The sequence below is a fragment of the Malaclemys terrapin genome, chromosome 2, assembly GCF_027887155.1.
Source record: "Malaclemys terrapin pileata isolate rMalTer1 chromosome 2, rMalTer1.hap1, whole genome shotgun sequence".
Lineage (NCBI taxonomy): Eukaryota > Metazoa > Chordata > Testudines > Emydidae > Malaclemys > Malaclemys terrapin.
This window is the reverse complement of record NC_071506.1, coordinates 81531847-81551636: the sequence shown is the minus strand read 5'-3', so window position 1 is coordinate 81551636 and position 19790 is coordinate 81531847. Positions and strand designations below refer to the sequence as shown.

Below are 19790 nucleotides of genomic sequence, written 5' to 3'. Positions count from 1 at the left end.
TCCCTTGGGCCGCTCCCACAAGGCTCTGCTCTGCTAGCTGCTCCTCCAGCCGCTCCGCTCCGCTCACCCCCGCTAAGCTAAGTTAGCTTAGCAATATAGCTTCAGGCTCCCCCACTAGTTAACACAGCCTCAGTGATCTCAGCTCTTAAATAGCTTTAGCTCTTTTGTGATTTCAGCTCTTAGTGATTTCAGCTAGTAGTAGGGGAGCCCCAGTGCTGGTGCACTATTGGCCCAAAGTGAACTCAGCTCAGCAGTCTGTAACTAGACTCCTAAGGGAATCAAAGTTAGCTCTGACATTCAACAGTGGAGAGAGGAGGTAGTGCAATTGGTGTTTCAACCCCTCTCGGGGAGGGGGCCACACCATCAGGTACAAATACCTGTCCCCATCTTCTCTCAATTCACTAGGTTTTGTAACCCATGCCCCTTGACAAGCAAATGCTACTTAGGTAATGGTGAATGACTCACTCAGTCCTTCTGTCATACAACAGTTCCACTGGCCTTGATTCACAGAATCAGGGTAACAAAACTTTATTCTTCCTGCCCCAATAACAGAGAAACTGGGGATCCCACACCAGCCAAAGTAACCACTTTGAGTTGCTGTGGTTTCATGCCAGGCGAGTGGGTGTGCCTATGCAAACAAGATCAGCCCCTGGAGTTCTTTTCCACCCTCGCCATAATTCACCACCAGATGTCAGGGTAGAGCTCATCCTGACTCTGCTTACAAAAGGAAGACATCAGTAATGTGTTGGTTTTTTATAAAGCGTAGTGTGTTTTATGAGAACTTGTTTAAATTCACCAACCATTTTAAAAAACTTCTAATTCTACTGAAACTGGGAAAACTTCATGCACATTTCCATTGGTGCTAATTGTTGCTGAAATGTTTTATGAAAATTGGGACGAAATTAAAATGCATTATTAATTATCAAGCCGGTAAAATAAAATGTAATGAAGAGGGTGAAACTGAAACAAAGTGCAACTGTTAAATATATACATACACCTCTACCCCGATATAACGCGACCCAATATAACATGAATTCGGATATTACGCGGTAAAGCAGTGCTCTGTGGGGGCGGGGCTGCGTACTCCGGCGGATCAAAGCAAGTTTGATATAATGCGGTTTCACCTATAATGTGGTAAGATTTTTTGGCTCCCGAGGACAGCGTTATGTCAGGGTAGAGGTGTATCATAGCTTTAATGAATGACTATATATGGCCACAGGAAGGCAGCAAAGCCTGAGGAATGATAAGGGTCTGCTGTATTTTAAACCACAGATAGATTAAATGTGGCCTATAGAGGAAGCCCATGACTGCCCTACAGCTGGTTGCAATTTTTAATGTCCATTTCTGATTAAAAAATGTTTAGTTGATCCAAAAAAACTAAATTTTAGCTGGGCAAAATTTTCCATGTGAACCATCAAAAATTTGCAGTGGTTTTTTGTTGTTGTTGGTTTTTTTTTGACATTTCAACCCTCGCCCTCAAACAAAAGAATTGGTAGAGAGTCTTTGGCTAAAACAATTTTGTTTTGTATCAGTTGTTGTCATGGGAATTTATTTCCCCTAACCAGCTCTAGGCTCCCCATAACTTTTAAAATAGAGACGGGGCCTGAGGAGACTGCAGGTCCCAGTTTGCAATGTTCCACTTTGATTCAAGAAGCCAGGATATTTGGACTAAGAGCATCATATGCGGGGACGTATTTTATTACCCACTCTGACCTGAGCAGCTAATCAGAGTTCAAGGCTCTGGGGATGTTGAAGTCTGGCATTATCTTTGATGCTGTCTTATTTATTTACAAGGAACGTACAAACTCCTGCTTCTCTGAATGCAGAAGGAATCAAAGGCAAAAGGACTAGTTCCTTAGTTTGTAGACCCAAGATGCTTCTCAGCCAATGCCCCAACTCCGGAACCTCTATAGATTTTTCTGAAGGTCACTCCATGGTTACAGGTTTCTGCTTAGTTTTCTTCAGGCTTTCTCTCTCTGTATCTTCCCTCACATATACTTATCTAAAACAATACTTGGCAACTTTCCCTACCCCCCAGGCCACATAGTCCAAAACTCCTGGGCAGCTCTTAGGTGGAGATTATGATTAATTTATCCTTAGCTATGTTAAGTTGGGGGTGCATTGACATCCCTCAATCTCAGTGACTCAACCAATACGAAGGTTTCATCCAGCTCATAACATTTCTATAGGCTGCATCTGTGTATTTAAGACAGGACAGCTACAGTCTATTCCATTTAATGTCCTCAGCTCTTGAATAGTTGTGTCTGCAGCCCTCAGTGGGACAAAGTTTGGGCATTTCTGCTTTAAATAGATAGTAGTAACTGACTGCAATGATACTAGTTGTGTAACCAAGTACTACTCAAGTAAATGTGTTTGAAGGATCAGGCCCAGTGCTTCTAAAAATGTAATAACTGTTTTTATAGGTGTTCCTTAAAACTGAAGTGTGTCCAGAACTTAATTGGGAGTCTAAACACACTTTCTTTGTAAAGTGTAACACACAAGGTTAGAGTCTCACCTACAATCCACTCATACATAGCCCCAGAAAGCAGAATAATAAAAACTAAAAGCAATGTCTGCATTAAACAGTACCTTTTAAAGGGCACTGCTTTTCTACGGAAGGTTCACTGGATAAGATAGGCCTCAAAATGAAGTCTTGATTTGTCAAAAGAATCAGAAGTTTTAGCCTTTCAATTAGTCATATAATCCTATCCCAAAATCAGCATACCAGAAGAGTATTTTCATATACTGGATGGTATAAATTATATTTGGGAGCTTCCCCAGATGATAGTCTTTGTCCGAGTGCATGTACATTTATAAATCTTTCAGCAAACTCAGCCAAATGCAAAATCTTTCACTAAGTGGGGGAATTCACAGTTGCATTGCAGCCACTTTACAATGGTTGTGTTGCTAAGGAGCCCCAGGGGAGAAGAGGAGATTTGGGATCCAAAGAGGGATCTTGCAGATCCTGGGGAATCAGTGACATTTGGGGGCTGCCACTGAACCTGCCTCCACAGGCGGAACCCTGGAGAGCTTGTCTCCTGCAGTTTTTCCAGAAGTGTTTTCACTCCCCACATAATAGTGACTAGTGTGTGCCATCTACTGGGTGTAATCTGAACTGTCCAACTAACTACCAAAGAGGATTCTGCTCTAGTTACAGTAACAACTGGTGGTTATGGAGCAGGAGGATCTGAATTCTATCCCCAAAGTCACTGTGGCTATAATATGTAGAAATGTGTCAACCATAAAGTTCTAGGTGGTCACAAACTTTGTGGTGGCCACAATATAGTTACTAATTAATTGGATTAAAAAATATTTTTTTAGACTCGTCCATGACATTATTTATTCTGTATACTTGTGTGTCACTTAATATATAAGTATTAAAAAGTTACCTGCCCCCTAGAGCTTACTATCTTAATTGGAAAGGTGACGTATCAACAAATGATCAACAAATTATGGTGTTTGGTGTAGCTTTAAGAAGACTCAACAGAGGAAGGGGAAGGGAATAGTTTTTGGGAGAACATTTTTTTTTTAAACTGATCACTTAGTAGTTCTGTTTCATATTTTTCTTTCTTTGATACAGCTAGAGGAGAGATCATTAGAATAGAGATTAGTAATAGAATGCTAACCAAAAGAAGTGAATTTTGAGGAGGGATTTGAAGGTTCCTTGGCTCACTGAGAGATGGGGGCTATTTAAGGATCTGACTTGGAAAAAAAGAAAGGAAAAGTGGGGGCACAGCCAGACATGAAAATTAAATAAAAGAGAACAAGAGCAAAGATGTGAGCGGGGCGGAGGTGTACATAGGACCTTGAATATAAAGATGAAAAATCTGAATTGGATGCAACAAGAAACAGAAAGTGACTGAAGTGACATTTTCATAGATATTTGAAAATCAGCATTTTGTTTAGTGTGGGAAGAGAGGCAATGAAGCCATAAGGGAGTAGGTTGAAGAGGCCCTTATTCTATTTCCAGTTAAAAGTATTGACTCCTGCTTTTCACAGGACAAGCACATTGGAATGGTTTCAGTTGTCTCATAACTGGTCCCTTAAATGAAATTGAGCCCTGCTCTCCTGTCCCAGTCCAAGTGCATGGTCGATTGGTGAAATGGGGAGCGCAGGGCTGCCCTTGGGACTTACAAATGAGAGCGAGCCCAAATGCAAGGGAAAGTCCAGAACTTAGAGTCTAGAGAGAGGGTCAGAGTTCAGAAACAGAGCTGGGCTGAGAGCTTCAGGGAGCAGATGCCCCTGAAGAAGGTAGTGGTGAGAGTTCCCTAGTTGAGCAGTGGAGCCAAATAAGGCTGGTGAAAGCAGAAGGCAGTCAAGAGGTCATCTATAAACTTCCCCTGGCCAGGGAGCCATGCCAGAGAGGGCAGAAGGCTGAGAGCAGCAGAGAGAACTGCCTGCTAGCTCTCTCAGCCAGCGAGATGAAGCTAGAGATGCCGAGGGGCTGAAGGGTGGGGGATAATGATGAGATCGGGATGAGCCTGCTAATGTCTCCTGGCAAGAACTAGCACCAATCCTGAGAATGAAGCAGGGCATAGATGCACCCCAGCTAGCGGGGCTAGGGTGAGATGTGGTGAGAGATGCAGCACTGCATCTGAGAGTCTAGGTGGGGTGAGATACTGGGACTGTATCAGAGAGCTGGGGCATGGTGAGAAATGGCAGAGCTGTATTTGGTTTGTTTTTAGACTGTTGGGCCTTGAATGTAGTGTTTGGATTTTGCTGGGAAATTGTGGACTATGGTTGTGGGACTCTTGTAATTAACCTATCAATGGGTTATTTGTTTGGAAAGCTTGTATGGAGTTACTGGGGCCTCTGGAAGAGAGAAATAGAGGCTGGGGCTGCTGGTAGGGTCACCCTGAGGCCAGGAGGGGGCACCCTGTAAGCCACTGCCCTGTGACTGGTCTCTATCTAGGTGTGTTCTCTTGTTCTCAGGATCATTAAGACATCATCATGCTTGTTACCTCTCAGGGCTCTTTCCTCACACAGCCTCTACACCTGTCATATCTAACTATGTGTTATGGATAGCTCATTCCTTGAAACCATAATTTGTCCATATTTTTTGCAGCTTAATCTTGTTAACCCAAGAATTGTATTAAAAACAAAACATCCCACCACATCAGTTTTTTGTTAACACGAGTATTCATCTTTTCAGGACCAAGATTTGGAAGGGACACTATGTATTTAAAAGCATTGAACTCCTCTCACTCAGGCACAAGGAAGACCTCCTCAATCATTTTATCCAAAGGGTAATAAAAAGTATGTGCTTTAGATCATCCTCAGCAAGAAACACCAGTTGTACATTTGCTGATAATGAATATCTAAAAAGTAGAATGGATGAGATGAGAAAATTATGACCCTAGAGCTATCAATGGATCCTCATAAAATCAAAGACCCACAGTTGGAAAGAGAAAATGTTCTGGTAATTTGCCATTCACAACTCTTATGAATTTGTGTACCATTCTGGCTGAATGGCTGCAAAATGCCCCATACTAACGTAATAAGCTCAGTACAAGCAAAATTCACTCTCAGCATAAAGACATCCAAGCAGTTTAAGAATGACACAACTTCCTGGCATGATACATGTTAATCTTTTGAGGCTTCCACTGCAGAAGTGGAAATCAAACTCTGTGGTAGGGAATGGATGCACAGGGGGCAAATTTTCATATTAAAGAAGCTATTCCTTATGAGCAAATATTTTGGAGTCTTAGTATGGTGGAGGAAACAGTGACTAATGGGATCAATGCTATAGTTGTTTAGAAGTTTTGTGTCACTACTGTGCTATACTGTGAGAAAGCTGTATGCAAGAAAAGTCAGGAAATGTTTTCATGAGCTCTTCTACTGCTGGCGTGTAAAGGAAGTACAGAAAGGGAAATAATAACCTAGTTATGAGGGAAGCACAGCTACCTTTTAGCAGTTATTTTTCTCTTCTGACTAATCACTTCTCTTTCAAATCCTGCCTAGGATGCTTAATACTCAGCATAGCACATCCTTGTAAGGACAGATAAGAACAATGAGATAACATCATTCAGTCTTTTTTTAGTTATACCTTTGGTCAATCACAATATGATTTCTTATTAGAACAGAAGGGGAAAAATTATTTAAGATGGATAAACATCAACTTGGCATGTGTGGAATTAACCCAAGAATAATCTTTAGAGTGAAATATGTGTGTGTGTAGATTAATTAAGAGCCATATTCTAGATCTTTGTGCAAAGTCTGGGTTTTGTGCAGGGGAACTTCATGGGGAGCCAGAGTTGGGTGAGGAGATGTGAAAAAATTAATCTTTGCATAGTGATGATCTCATATAATCTTAATCTTTTCTCTATTTTAATCTTGCTTTGAACATGAGTTTCATGGTATGGAGGGCAAATGTGAGATCAAAGCCATTAAATGTCTGGAAGAAACCCTCACAAGGAGGAAGCAAGATGTTTTGTATTTCTGACCCCAGTATTGTGATACAAATAGCTACACAAAAGGCAATTCCTATATTTGCATGCTGTGATATTAAAGGAGAGTGGGTCTTCATAGCCTTCTACATTTCCTTAATGGAGTTTGTCAACCTCATCCAAGTAAATCTGTAGTTCCCAAGCCCCCAATTCTGATGTATCTACACTTGATTCTCTCTATCCCCAGCATTCCTTACATTACATCTTGCACAGGTGTCTTCTCCTTTTCTGTGCCTCTCTCTCAAAGCTATTATTTCTCTTTCTGTCTTTGCAGTTCTTTCGCCTTATTTTTTTGCAGGTCCCTCTCTGTTCTCTTTTACCTTCTTTCCCTCTCTTCCATTTTTCTCTGATCTCTCTCCTTATTTCATTTTCCTGGTTTCACTCTGCTTTTTCTCTCTCTCAAAGCATAGTTGACAACACGTGACAACACGTGAACATTTTTGCCAGCAACAGTCCTTCTTAATAAGCAGGATTCTGTTTCCATTAAACATCCCCCCTCCCCTCCAGCCAGTGGATAGGTTGGTGGGCATGTTGAGGAATTTTAGGTTATTTTATTTTTAGAAGGTGAGAATCAAATTGCCCCAGGCAGTTGGCTGATTTGAAAAATCATCCCTTGAAAACAATGTTGTTCCCTTCCACAGCTCACCATTCTCCCCCCATGGTTTCCCTATCCTCCCAGTACAGTGACATTTACTTGCAGGGACAGTATATGCTTTCCTCTTGACTGTGTCCTACCCTCTTCCATGCTTCTTCCTCCAGTGCCCATATCTAAAATGCCTTCCATGCCCTGGCTGAAATGAGTATAGCGGTAGAGGCAGATGCTGGCAAGGTCGAAGCTGGCTGCCATGGTCCCAAAACCATGTGATTCCTCTTCTAAGAAAATGGGGGGAAGCTTAAAAATATGCAGCAGCAGCCAGCAGGGGTGTGCATGGCACCACTATCATTACATATGTGTACTGGCTAGAGGCCCCGCTTTGGGAACGGGGCCTTTTACTACCCGCAGCACATGAAAAGCTCCACAGAGAGCAGTGGATGATACTGCATCAAAGGCGTTGGGGTGGTGCCCATCCTACCAATATACTGGAGCCAGCGTGGTCCATACGCTCGCAACGCCGTGTGCAATGCTCGACTCCTCTCCCTAGGTGGCGCTGATGAGCGTCCCGCTCCTGCGTGGCACCATTCTCCTTTCATGCACAGGGGACTCAGATGCGCATGCGCCACGAGGGGCAGGGCAGGGGGCAGCGCATGCGCCGTGTGTGTTCCTGGCCAGAGGATGAGGCGGCGATGGTGGTCTCACGATCTCCCCACCCCCCAGGTCCCGGTCGCCGAGGTGCCCGGATGTAGTGGATGAGGCAGCGTCAGGCTCGCTCCTGTCCCCGGGACGTGTAGGCGGCTGGCGAGCGCCCCGAGCCGGGAGCGCCCAGTGCGGGGAGGGAGAGCCGGAGCCTACGCGAGCCGCATCCTCCCCCCGCCGCCTTGCCGAGCGACCGGCCAGCTGCCCCGGCCAAGCCGAGAGGCCCCGCTGCCCTCCCCCAGTGCAGCCCCCGCGGAGACGCCCCCCGTGGCCGGGCCTCCCGCCGGGGCCCCGCGTCCTTCCCCCGGGCCCGTGCGCGAGGGGCGGCCCCGGCATGAGCAGCGCCCGGAACAACCGCGTGATGGTGGAGGGGGTCGGGGCCCGGGTGGTGCGGGGCCCGGACTGGAAGTGGGGGAAGCAGGACGGCGGCGAGGGCCACGTGGGCACCGTGCGCAGCTTCGAGAGCCCGGAGGAGGTGGTGGTGGTTTGGGACAACGGCACCGCGGCCAATTACCGCTGCTCCGGGGCCTACGACCTGCGCATCCTGGACAGCGCGCCCACCGGTAAGGGCGCCCGGGCCGGGGGGGACGGGGCGCCCGGGCCGGGGAGGGGGGGACGGGACGCTCCCTTCTATCTCGCCCCACTTGGCAGGGGGCAAGAGGGGCTGGGGTCATCAGCGAGAGCGGGGGTGTTGTGGACTGAACCAGTGGTTTCATCCTCTTCAGGGTCCGAAATCCTCCCACTGGAGTTGATGGGATGAACTTCGGCCGCGGGGCATTGTAGGCTGGCTCTCGCTGTAGGGGAAGTAGTCTGGACGTCTCTGTTGTGGACTTTTAAATCTTGATTAGATAAAGGTTTAGTAAATGGACAATAGGGAACAGTTCTGCAGGATTGGGTGGGGTTGGAGGGAGACGGTGAGGACCCGAGTTTTCTTTCATCTTTACTTTTTATTCTAAAAATATCTCTCAAACTGGTTCAGTCACTTTGTATTGAGGGCAGCAAGATGTCTGGCAGCAGCTCTTTGTTAGAGCTAAACACATAATCCAATTTAAAACATATTTTACTTACCGTACATTTCTACTATGGAAACCACCATAGCATGTTAACACTCAAGTACCTTTTAAAAACTTATTATTTGAAATTTGGATTCACTCAGCTTGGACAATGAGTATAGAGCTGTTGGTTTAACTCTCCTGTTCTCTTGTACTGACACTATGCGGCAATTTTGGTGGTGTACATACTGCAGGGAATGTTCAGGCTAATACAAACCAAAACCCCTGTTTTAATTGAAACTTTCAGAAAAAGGAAAATCCCAGTGGCTTAGCTTTTTTATTTTATTTTTTTTTAATTAAAATTTGGGCATAAGCTTACTGGACAGGATTGGTTCAGAGGAAGGATTATTAGTCAGATTTATTGGAATTCCTAGTGTTTTCCTCTTCATTTCATGTCTTATATTTGCATTTTGCCTTGAGAAGAGAAAATGAGTGGGAGGAGGCCATCTTTCATTCTGCCAAGGGTCCAAATTATATATACAAAGAAATGATATAGAAAGCTTGTGATGTTTGTTAATTTCTTTAGCAGACTTCTTAAGATACAGAAACACAGAACTTACTTAAATGTATTGTTAATGCAGATGTGCAATAGAGAGAGAACTTTGGTCATATTGAACACTTGAGATGGATACCCATGATTCTAAATGTGGAACTGTTCTTTTCTACTTGTCCTTTTGGTATGGTAGGATTGGACTGGGTATTCAGGAGGGATATGGTTTAAAAACGTAAGCTGCAAATCTTTTAGGAATTGTTACAGAAACAATAGGGAAAGAGTGTGTGTGTTTCAGTCTTAGATCCTGATTTTGCAAATGTTTATGCTTGTGCTTACCTTCATTCACAGGGAATGGTCTTACTGAAATCAGTGGGCCTGCTCCTGCTTAAATTTAAGCATTTGCATATGTGTCTGCAGGATTGGCACCTTGAATGCCCCAATGTATAGATTTCAAAGGAATATTGTCAACTTGAAATGTATCTGAAAGTTCTTAGCTACTGTAGTTGCAAGTGACTGTGGAAGTTTTCACCACTTCTTTTGTTGTTGCTGTTTTTCAGTTTTTGTATTTTTGATATAACTTGTGGATAGTATTAGTTTGTCTCATGTATTAGCCTGATGACAGCATTCTCATGCACTTGTTTGGGAGAAGCTCATATGTTCGCTTCTCTCCAGGCTCCACATGAAGGTGTTTGCCATAAAAGAGGAGTAGAGTTGTTTCTGAGTTTTAGGCTAATGGGTGTCTCCTCTTCATAGAATACCTGCATGGAACCAAGGGGTAGCTGGAGTTGGGATTGAGTGGTAAATCTCTTCTTCATGCCACAGTTCCACATGCCACAGGGTGTGGAAGCAATAGGAATTTGGGAAGAAGGGGAAGCAGCAGGGAGGTAGTATAGTCTAATGGCTAGGGCACAGCATTAGGATTCTGGACCTTTAGGTTCTAATTTTGTGACTGACCTGCTGTGTGACCTTGGGTAAGTCGTGACACCTCTCTGCTGGCTTCTTGTCTTATGTAGATTAAACTCTCTCTCACTGTGTGATTGTCTGTTGCCTAGCATAAGGGGGCCTTGATCTCAGTTGTGGCCTCTAAGTACTACTGTAATATAAACAATAGCAAGAAATTGTGGGGGATGTTAGAATTTGGGAATCAGTACCTCAGTACTGTTAGAAGGGGCAAGTGAGAAGGAATCCACAAAGGGATGTGTGCACCCAAACATGTTTGTTGTTGGTTTTGGGTCTGCTCACTGTCCCTTACTGAAAAGACCATTATAAACATCAGCAAAGGAACAGAAAAACCTTCCTTTCAAAAATAAATAAATAAATAAAGGTGGTGGTGGGGTCGGAGGGCAGAGAGAAGGGATGGGAAAGAAGTGGGAGTGGGGGGGGAGAACCCAAGCAGGACATATTGTTTGAATGGGGCTGTATCAGAAACTGGATATTTTTTAAATTTTAAGAAAATTTGAGTTGACAGTGTATCTAAGGTTATGTCTTCAGTGCAGAATTCAATCAAGTGTAGATAATTTGAGTTAACTCCTCTCAGGTTAGCCTACTTCCAGTGAGAGCACCGTACTTTGAAATAAGTTGAACTACACAAAGTGATTGTGTTAGCACCTGATGAATTGTGCCAACTTGAGCATTAACCTGTACCCCCTGGCAGGCCAGCCAACTGAGGTTAAGAGCACTGCCATACTTGAGTTAAGGGCTTTTGTGTACAGACAGGGTTCAAGTTAATTCTGCAGTAAAGCAAGCCCAAAATATGTTTCATATGTTTCTGGAGATATACAAATAGCTCTGATGTTTTATTATAATATATAATAAAATTAACCCATTTTACACTCCATCATTACTACCAGGATAATATACCAATGAAATAAGTGCATTACAGCTAGATAAATAACCAGAAATCATGGAATGATATTTTTATTCTTCTCAAAATATTGAAATTCATTTTGATTAATGCATAGAGACCTTGAAATGAAATTGCTTGTCATGTAATTCTTTGGGATATACTGTTAATATAGTTAATAGTTAAAGTACTATTTATAAAATAAAAATTCAATTGGTTTTCAAATAACTACAAGTGCGCTAGCTCAATTTTATAATCATTCCTTGTTTTGAATACCTAATGAAAGGAATTCTCAGTATAATACACACTGTGGATTTGTTTCCACTGTTGGAACTTTCTGGTTTTTCTACCAGATTGCCACGAAATCTATGGACTTTGCTATAGAATGTATATGGAATGTATAATCAATTCTATTGATTGAAGTGCTTGAAGCCAAAATCTGTTCCTACTGTCAAACATAAAGAAACGTGAGGCCTGTAAACAGATTTAGACTTCCAAAATAGTGTATTTTCCAAAAATGTGTTTAGTTATATATAAAAAACTGAATTTAATAATTTGATTTCATTACTCACAGGCCTGTGCACTTGTCAAAATACATTTTGTAGGCACATAGCAATTGACATGTGCTGTTTGTATTTAAAAATTACTTCTTTTAAATGTTTGTAGTAGTAGTAGTTGTAGACTGTAATCACTATTGCAAGGTTATATTAATGCTTCATAAGTATCAAATCTTGTAATTCCCTAGCATTTCTGCAGCTGTCTTGGTTAAAATGAAAATTGTCCTGCTGGATCTTGGGGGAAAATGAGGCTTTTATCTCTTAATTAGCAATCTTACTCCAGACCAGAGTAACATTGCTTACTAAAACTCAGTGTTGTCTGAAGATTGTTCAGTGACTTCTGAAATGAAGTTCTTACTCCATATCTAGAGGTACTGGCTAGACCAGGAGCAGGCAAACTTTTTGGCCCGAGGGCCGCATCAGGATTCATAAATTGTATGGAGGGCTGTTTAGGGGAGGGGGTCATGGCCACAACCCCCCCTCCTATCTGCCCCCCCCCCCGGGACTCCTGCCCTATCCAACCCCCCCCGTTCCCTGATGGCCCCTCTGGGACCCCTGCCCCATCCACACACACCCCGACCCCCGCCACCCCATCCAACCCCTTCTCTCATTCCTGACTGTCCCCCCGGGACCCCTGCCCCATCCAACCACCCCTTCTCCCTGTCCCTGACTGCCCCCAGAACCCCTGCCCCTGACTGCACCCTGCTGCCCCCATCCAACCCCCGCCTTTCCTGACTGCCCCCGGGACCCCTGCCCCCATTCAACCCACTGTTTCCCCTCTGACCACCATCCACACCCCCACCCCCTGACCACCACCCCGAACTCCGCTGCCCTCTATCCAGACCCTTCCCCCGCCCCACTCCCTGCCCCCTTACCGTACTGCCTGGAGCGCTGGTGGCGCTACAGCCACGCCGCCTGGCTGGAGCTGGGCCACGCTGCCGCCACCACGCAGCACAGAGCATTGGGTCAGGCCGGGCTCTGCAGCTGTGCTGCCCCAGGAGCTCATAGTCCTGCCACCCAGAGCATTGCGGCAGAGCGAGCTAGCTGAGGCCGCAGGCGAGGGGGAACAGTGGGGCGGGGGGAGGAGCGGGGGCCGGGCTGGACGGTCCCGCGGGCCGTAGTTTGCCCACCCCTGGGCTAGATACTTCCATTTCAGAGATGAGCTACATTGGTGAGGCAGTTTTGGGAAACATGCTCTTGCTGTATGTGTGTACTTCTTTGTTTTATGGATAAATAGAGATGGAGGCCTCAGTCTTGACATCTGTATGGGCAGACTTTATGCCATCAGTGGGTTTCGTGTGTTGGTATACAGTTTGATTGTAACCATTAGGTGTTCAAATGGCAAAGAACAAATCTGTGCCTCAACTTTGTTTCATAGGAAGCATTTTTGTGTTAGCTGTATTTCCGATCATAGCGATATTTCACTGTCATATTGTATACTTGTTTAAATTTTACAGGTTTGCTATTTAGCACAGTTTTCTTCCACAAATATGTTTGTGTTAAACAAAAAAGGAACAGGAAACTTACATAAATCTCAAGTACAAAAATCTCAAAACCATTTTCAGAAATTTTTTAATGCTAATATAAGGCAAGGTTTAACCCAAAAATATCACTGACTAATCTGTGATCTGTCAAAGTTATAAAGTGAGTTTCTGCTTCCCTCTTGTGAATATGCACATGGTTAATACAAATAATTTATTGGATTAAAATGTCAGACCCTTCATTAAAATATCTAATTTGAAGAGTCATGTTCCACATTTATTTACATCTGTCTTAATAGTTAAGTCCTGCCTTAAATATTTTATAATTTCAGTTGTTGAAACTTTATTTTCATTTAAGTGAACAATAAAACATGTTTTATATTGATCTAGTAACAGACAGCTTGATTCAATCAAAGAGAAAAATTGTGGATTGCCAAGATATTTGAGATGCATCAGAACACCATGTGTTTTGGTTATATTTCTTCTGTATTAACTTTGACCGGATGAATGCTGATGATCATGTAAACAAACATGTATAGAATTATTAAAACAGTGGGGTTTTTAAAAGCGAATCCCCCCCTCATTTGCTGCAGAATCACCTTGATTTTTTTTTTTTAGTCTTGTGTCTCTATCTCCCTGCCTGAATTGCTTCTCTTTGGTAGTGCTGATTAGTATCTTGCATGGTGTGGAGGTAGGGTGCATATTACCCCCAACTTTTCTAGAGTAGTCAGTTGTAGCCCAACTTTAATTAAAAATGACAAATTCCTCTGCCCCCCCCCCCCCCCCCCGCAACTTTCCCATATAAATTGGTCGCCTCTTGGTGATCATTATTTCAACTTTCAGTATTGCACTAAACAAGATGCAATCTTGAATGTGGAGGGAGTTACTGAATCAGGGATGTAAAAAGGAAGCGGAAATAGTCTCTGAAGAGAGGATGATTTTAGATCAACCAAGGAATATGCACATGGTTAATACAATGAGGAAAAAAAATAAGTTATTTTCCGTAAAGTCCCTCTGAGGTAGGCCCTGGGTTGATATAAGAGGCAGAATAGTAAGTGGTTAGAGATGTTGCAGACTTTACAAGCAAAAAGGAGTCACTTTTATTCACTTTGTCTAATTGGCAGTGTCACTCCGTTAAGACCTCAAAGTAGGAAATAAGGAGTTTGGTGCCTTTGAGTCATTTTTACAATTTAGTGTGGTAAAAATGACATGCCTCCAATACCTGGATGTACAAGGGGGTCCTCAGAAGGCAGCCCTATGGCTGTTTTCCACTGTTCCTGGGCTGGGGGAATCTTCACACACAAGCTTAGATGTTTACCATATATCTTTATAGTCAAAGACAGATAAAAGATGGGGTGAGAAGATATTTGTCTCGGAGCAATGGCCAGATGGGAAGGCAGTTCTCTTCCTCCCCTTTGCGGTCCCCCTCCTCCATGCTGTTGGTAAAAGGAGTACTGATTCCTACCACTGTGGCCACTTTGCACGAGTTTTCCATCTTTCAAATCAGTATCTAGCTAGTAGGTGGCTGATAAATTTGAAGCCCTCACTCCCAAACCACTGTTCCTTCTGGACAAGAGAAGGAACCTTTTATTTATGTGGTCTGTTTCCTCTCTAATGTCAGAGATGCCTAGCTGTCTTAAGGCTAGGTAACTGGGGGGTGGGGGGGATTCTCCACTACTCTAACCCTCCTCTAGCATCCATTTTTGCATTGTCCTGATCACTGAATAGCACCACTGCTTATCGCTTCTGGTGCTCGTAAACATTCCTAAACATTAGCAGGGTAAAGCTGACTTGATTCTTGTCCATTTCACTGCTGTTCACAGGGTTCTGAACAGCAGCAGTGACAGCTTTTAGGCTTGCTTGGTTCTTACTCTGCTATAGCTTGGAAAAGCTATGAGCATATGGAGAGGCTTTGGGGCTGTCTTTTGGCAGACTTAGGAAACAGTGCTCCAGCGGTTTGCATGTGGTGCAGGTTTGGCAAGTTACCTTAATAACCAAAAGAGCTAGACACTTAATTTTTTTAAAATCAAAGAATAGATTCTATTGAAATAATGGCAGTTGTCCATGAGAGCTTCCTACTGGTCATGGGTAAATACATTTTTCATTTTTCAAACTGTGGTTTAAAATATAGATGGACAGAATTTAAGCTCCTTTGTTGTCCTACGGATGTTAAATATAAATCAGACTAAAGCATAAACTGTTAGATCCTTAACATAAACTGTGTCATTGCGCAATAGTTGTTACAGTTCCTTATTGATCCATTGATAGAGAATTAACCTGACAGTTAAAACTCCCCAGGAGATTAGTATTTTTGATGGGGATTTCTGACAATTTAATCTCTAGAAGTTAAAGGAAACTTCATTATCTTTCCTCTTAGAATATCTGAATTGAGTATATAGCTGGGAAAGAAAGAAATGTGGTCTGCAATATATATTTAATTGTTGAGAAGGGAAGGACCCATGGACTAGCAACCAGAAAGATGAAGGATAGTCTCCAAACCTCTTCCCTCATCCATAATTCCTTGATTGGCATAGGCTAATATGGTTGCCCCTACTGAACCCTACTTGCTCAAGTATTCTTTGATAAACATTTAACTTAATTTTGGATGGCAATAAAGATCTAAATAGTATTTTTTTAAATCATACTGGTGTCACATTCTTGTTTTCACAGGTATCAAGCATGATGGAACTATGTGTGATACTTGTCGACAGCAACCAATCATTGGCATCAGATGGAAATGTGCTGAATGCACAAATTATGATTTATGCACAGTCTGTTATCATGGGGACAAACATCACCTGAGGCATCGTTTTTATAGAATAACCACACCAGGAAGTGAAAGGTAAAATGTGTGTTTTTTCCTGAGTTTAAATAGAGGAAGTAACTTATTGTAGATAAATAGTTTTTCTAACTGCTAATTTGGTTACTATAAGTTTAGCGATATAAAGTATTTGCTCAAGACACAGATTCTGTTCTCGATTCTGATTTATTTTGCAGCCTTAGACAAGTCACCTAACCTCTCTGTCATGCTTTCTCTCTGTAAAATGGGAATATGGTACATGCCCTTTGTTAAATGCTTTGAGAATTACAATTAAAATCATTATGTAGGTGCTGAGTATTATGGTGTCTCAAACTCAGTATTTCTTTTTTCCTTACAGCATTCTGTACTGTTACTGTGTCAGAGTCCTAATTCACTAGCTCTACTTCTGTTTGTGATAAGGAAAGAGGGCAGAACAGTGTATTTCTTCTTGGAAAAAAAAGTTTCATATACAAGTAATGTCAATGAAAAGTCGTCATTCTTTCTGTGAAAGATTGAGACTGCTTTTTCATATATTTTCTGAAACAAATACACATTAAGTATAGTGTTTTTCATACCTGAACTTTTACATAACAGGTATACATTTGGGGAGACATGAAATTGGAGCTTCCAGACTGTCCAGTAGAGTCTGCAGTGTATTTTTCTGTTAATTTATCTTTGAAGCCCAACCATGACCACTTAAATGCCAACAGTAATTGCTTTATTAACAGATCACCTGTCTGTGCATTTCTGATGTTTGTACCAATGTAGTATACTGGCACTAAAATACATAATGTCAACAGGATATCTGAATTAGAAACAGGATTATGACTTTGCTGGAAGATGAGGCATAAAGGATAAGTTGGGCCAGTGAGGGGAAGATGTCTTTTTCAAACACAAGTCTTTAATAATATTTAATAGAATACAGAAAATGACCTGGATTTCTATACAAAATTGTTTTTTTCTTTCAAATCTGCTTCTGTTTAAAATCCCATGGTATTGATAGGCAGAATAGTCTTCTTTATATTGCTTGATAGTTGAACTTTCCAGTCCCTTTTAAAAAGAGGTATTTGATGTAGCCAAAATGTTTCTGAGTTAGTCTGTTCTAGCACATACCCTTTTCGTCTTGTTTTCAGAGATAAGCAGTGATAGCAATCCATAGGCTCACCATATACTTATGTCCTCTTAATGCTCATCCCCTTAGCTTCTTCCTGTAGCCCACTTTGACTTCTGCCTTGATGATGTAGCTCATATACACAGAAAGGCTCCGTTAGGTTCCAGAAACCTGTTGCTGTTGGATCCACTTTGCTTGAAAAATGAACTGAAAATATTTAACTTTTTTTGCAATGGAATTTGAGGGAAGGTTCAAAAGATGTGTTCAGAGATATTCCATTATTCTTTGGTGAAGATAAACTGAGAGTTCAGCCAATTTAATTCCTGAATCCAGAATAGTATGGTGAACTACATGCAGATGTCAAATCTACTATTGATAAATCTCTGTTTTGTAGACATTTTAAAATTTTTTTGACAGAAGGCTAAAATCCTGTTCCAAACAAAACATCTCTTTATGGACTCCGTCACACTCATTCATTTGTTGGATAGGAAAAGTAGAAGGAATCACTAAGAAGACTTTTGATCTGCTGTTTGCATAGTTTGCAATAGCAGCTTATTCCTCTGTGGCTCCTCATCTGCTGACTGTGATAAATTCAGCAGAAGAGTTTTATTCTCTTCCCAAAATGGTTGTGGGGCTGTGGGGGTGGAGAGGAGGAATCTAAGGTTCTGCTTAGATTAAAGATATGCTTTGTCTGCCAAAAATCTCAGGCTTCATGTCATCGTGACTTTTAGGGAACAGAGTGGCAGAGTATGGGCATTCAGAATGGTGGCTCTTCAGAGAAAATTTTAATTTTACCTGTTCAGGTCTGTCCCTAACTCCACTTGCAGTCAAGAAAGTACCCTGTTCAGGCAGATCTGTTGGGGACATGTAACTTAAATTCTGCAGAAAATTGAGGGTGGGCAGGAGAAGAGATTTTGAGAACAATTTTGCACTGCAGAAAAGTAAGAGTGATGGAAGACAAGTTGAAATATTGAGTGAAGGATTCCAAAATGTGCAATAGGAAGGAAAAAAAATTGTCAAATGACCTCCAATATGAAAACAAGGTGGAATAATAGCCGGATACCAAAATATAACTGTGATGGGTCCTGCCACCTGGTACTGGAGTACAACTGAGCCCTCTGTTTTCCTAATCTGGGCTCCCTCCTCACAATGTGCAAAGCCCTCCAAGCTTGCACTCAAACCATCATCCACAGGCAGGGACCACACCCAGCTGTGTTCATGAATGCATGCACCAACAATAGAGAGGCTTCAGCCAAAATACCTCAACCTCCCCAGCCTAGGATGCCAAAGCTATATCTTCCTGCCCTGGTCAAAAACATGACCAGTATATGAGAGTTATTACCCAGTCTGCCCCTTCCATCGATGTGGAGAGGAATATGCACAAAGTCTTTGTTAACTGAGCTGCGATTTTTTTCCCCCCCAAACACTTCACTCACACCACACTGTTTTAGGTAAATATAAAATAGATTTATTAACTACAGAAATACAGATTTTGAGTGATAAGTGACAGCAAACAGATCAAAGTAGATTACCTAGCAAATAAACAGAAACGCAATCTAAATTTTATACAATACACAGGTTTTGACAAACAGTGTCTCACCTTGTTAGATAGTACAAGCAGTTTGTAGATATTTTATACACAGGCAGGAATCCTCTTTTCCAGCCTGGGTCCAGCACTTCTTTGTTTCTCAGGTGTTTCCAGGTATTGAGTTGTAGAGGGAGTGAGGCCTTTTGGTGATGTTACTTCCTCCTTTTATAGTTTCTTCCATAAGGCGGGAACCCCTTTTGTTCCAAGCCAAGTTCCCAGCCCAGTTTGTGGAAAAATACAGGTATCAAAATGGAGTTCAGTATCATGTGGTCTGGTCACATGCCCGTGCATGCTTGATGAGTCATGGCAGCCATTAGCCATAGGCTGTCTGAAGCATCCCCTGGTGAGGACAAGCCTTTTCCATGGCCGTTGTCTTTGTTTATGTGCCATTAGCTCTGTCTAGCTTCTTCATTGTTGTATCTGCAAGGCTTGTTGTGGGTGCTTCCAACTTCACAACATCTTTCAGTAACACACACATAGCAAAACTTCATAACTTCACATACGATAGCACATACAATCCAACAGAATATTAACATTCAACAGATCAAGACTTTTAGAATGATACCCCACAAGGTATACTTCATACAAAACATACCATAATTCTATGACTGTGATGAATATGGGGGTGCCAGGGTGTCACAATAACTGCCAGAATAAAAAGACAATACAGAATTAGGGGAAAATACAGATTTACGTAGATCTTGAAATTTGCTGACGGGGCAAAAATACATGAGTTTGCATGCTGCTTTACTGACCTTAACAATATCTGATAATACCCATATGTAGGTGTTAATATATTTTATTGTTTTGGCAATATGATGCTATCAGGAACCCTGGAGATAGAAATCCAATTATCTTAATATTACTTAAAATATTAATTGCAAAAAAGTAAAGTTTAGACATGGAAAGAAGAGCTTTTCACCATATGACTTTTCAGAATGCTGAATTTTCAATAGTGTGCTGAGCTTTCTCATAAAGATGAACTTACTCACTTAACCCTGCATTTCCTAGTTCTTTTAATTTTGTAGGATCTTTTAATGTTCAGTAATGTTATGTGTTGGTTAACTGCTCCATTTCAGGCCCTTTTGTGTGTTGCTTTTATTAACTTGTCATTTGATTTTTAAC

At 42.2% G+C, this 19790-nt stretch overlaps 1 protein-coding gene across 2 annotated transcripts in view; it reads left to right on the top strand.

The window, feature by feature from the left end:
• Positions 1–7713: 7713 nt before the first annotated feature.
• The window catches only part of MIB1 (MIB E3 ubiquitin protein ligase 1), a 115066-nt gene continuing 102989 nt past the window's right edge, over positions 7714–19790 (top strand). For both annotated transcript variants that reach the window (XM_054020156.1, XM_054020157.1), the window contains exons 1-2: positions 7714–8303; positions 15837–16008. In XM_054020156.1, coding sequence (XP_053876131.1) covers positions 8075–8303; positions 15837–16008 — 401 coding nt within the window. In that variant the 5' untranslated portion in view covers positions 7714–8074. The remainder of the gene's footprint in view (positions 8304–15836; positions 16009–19790) is intronic.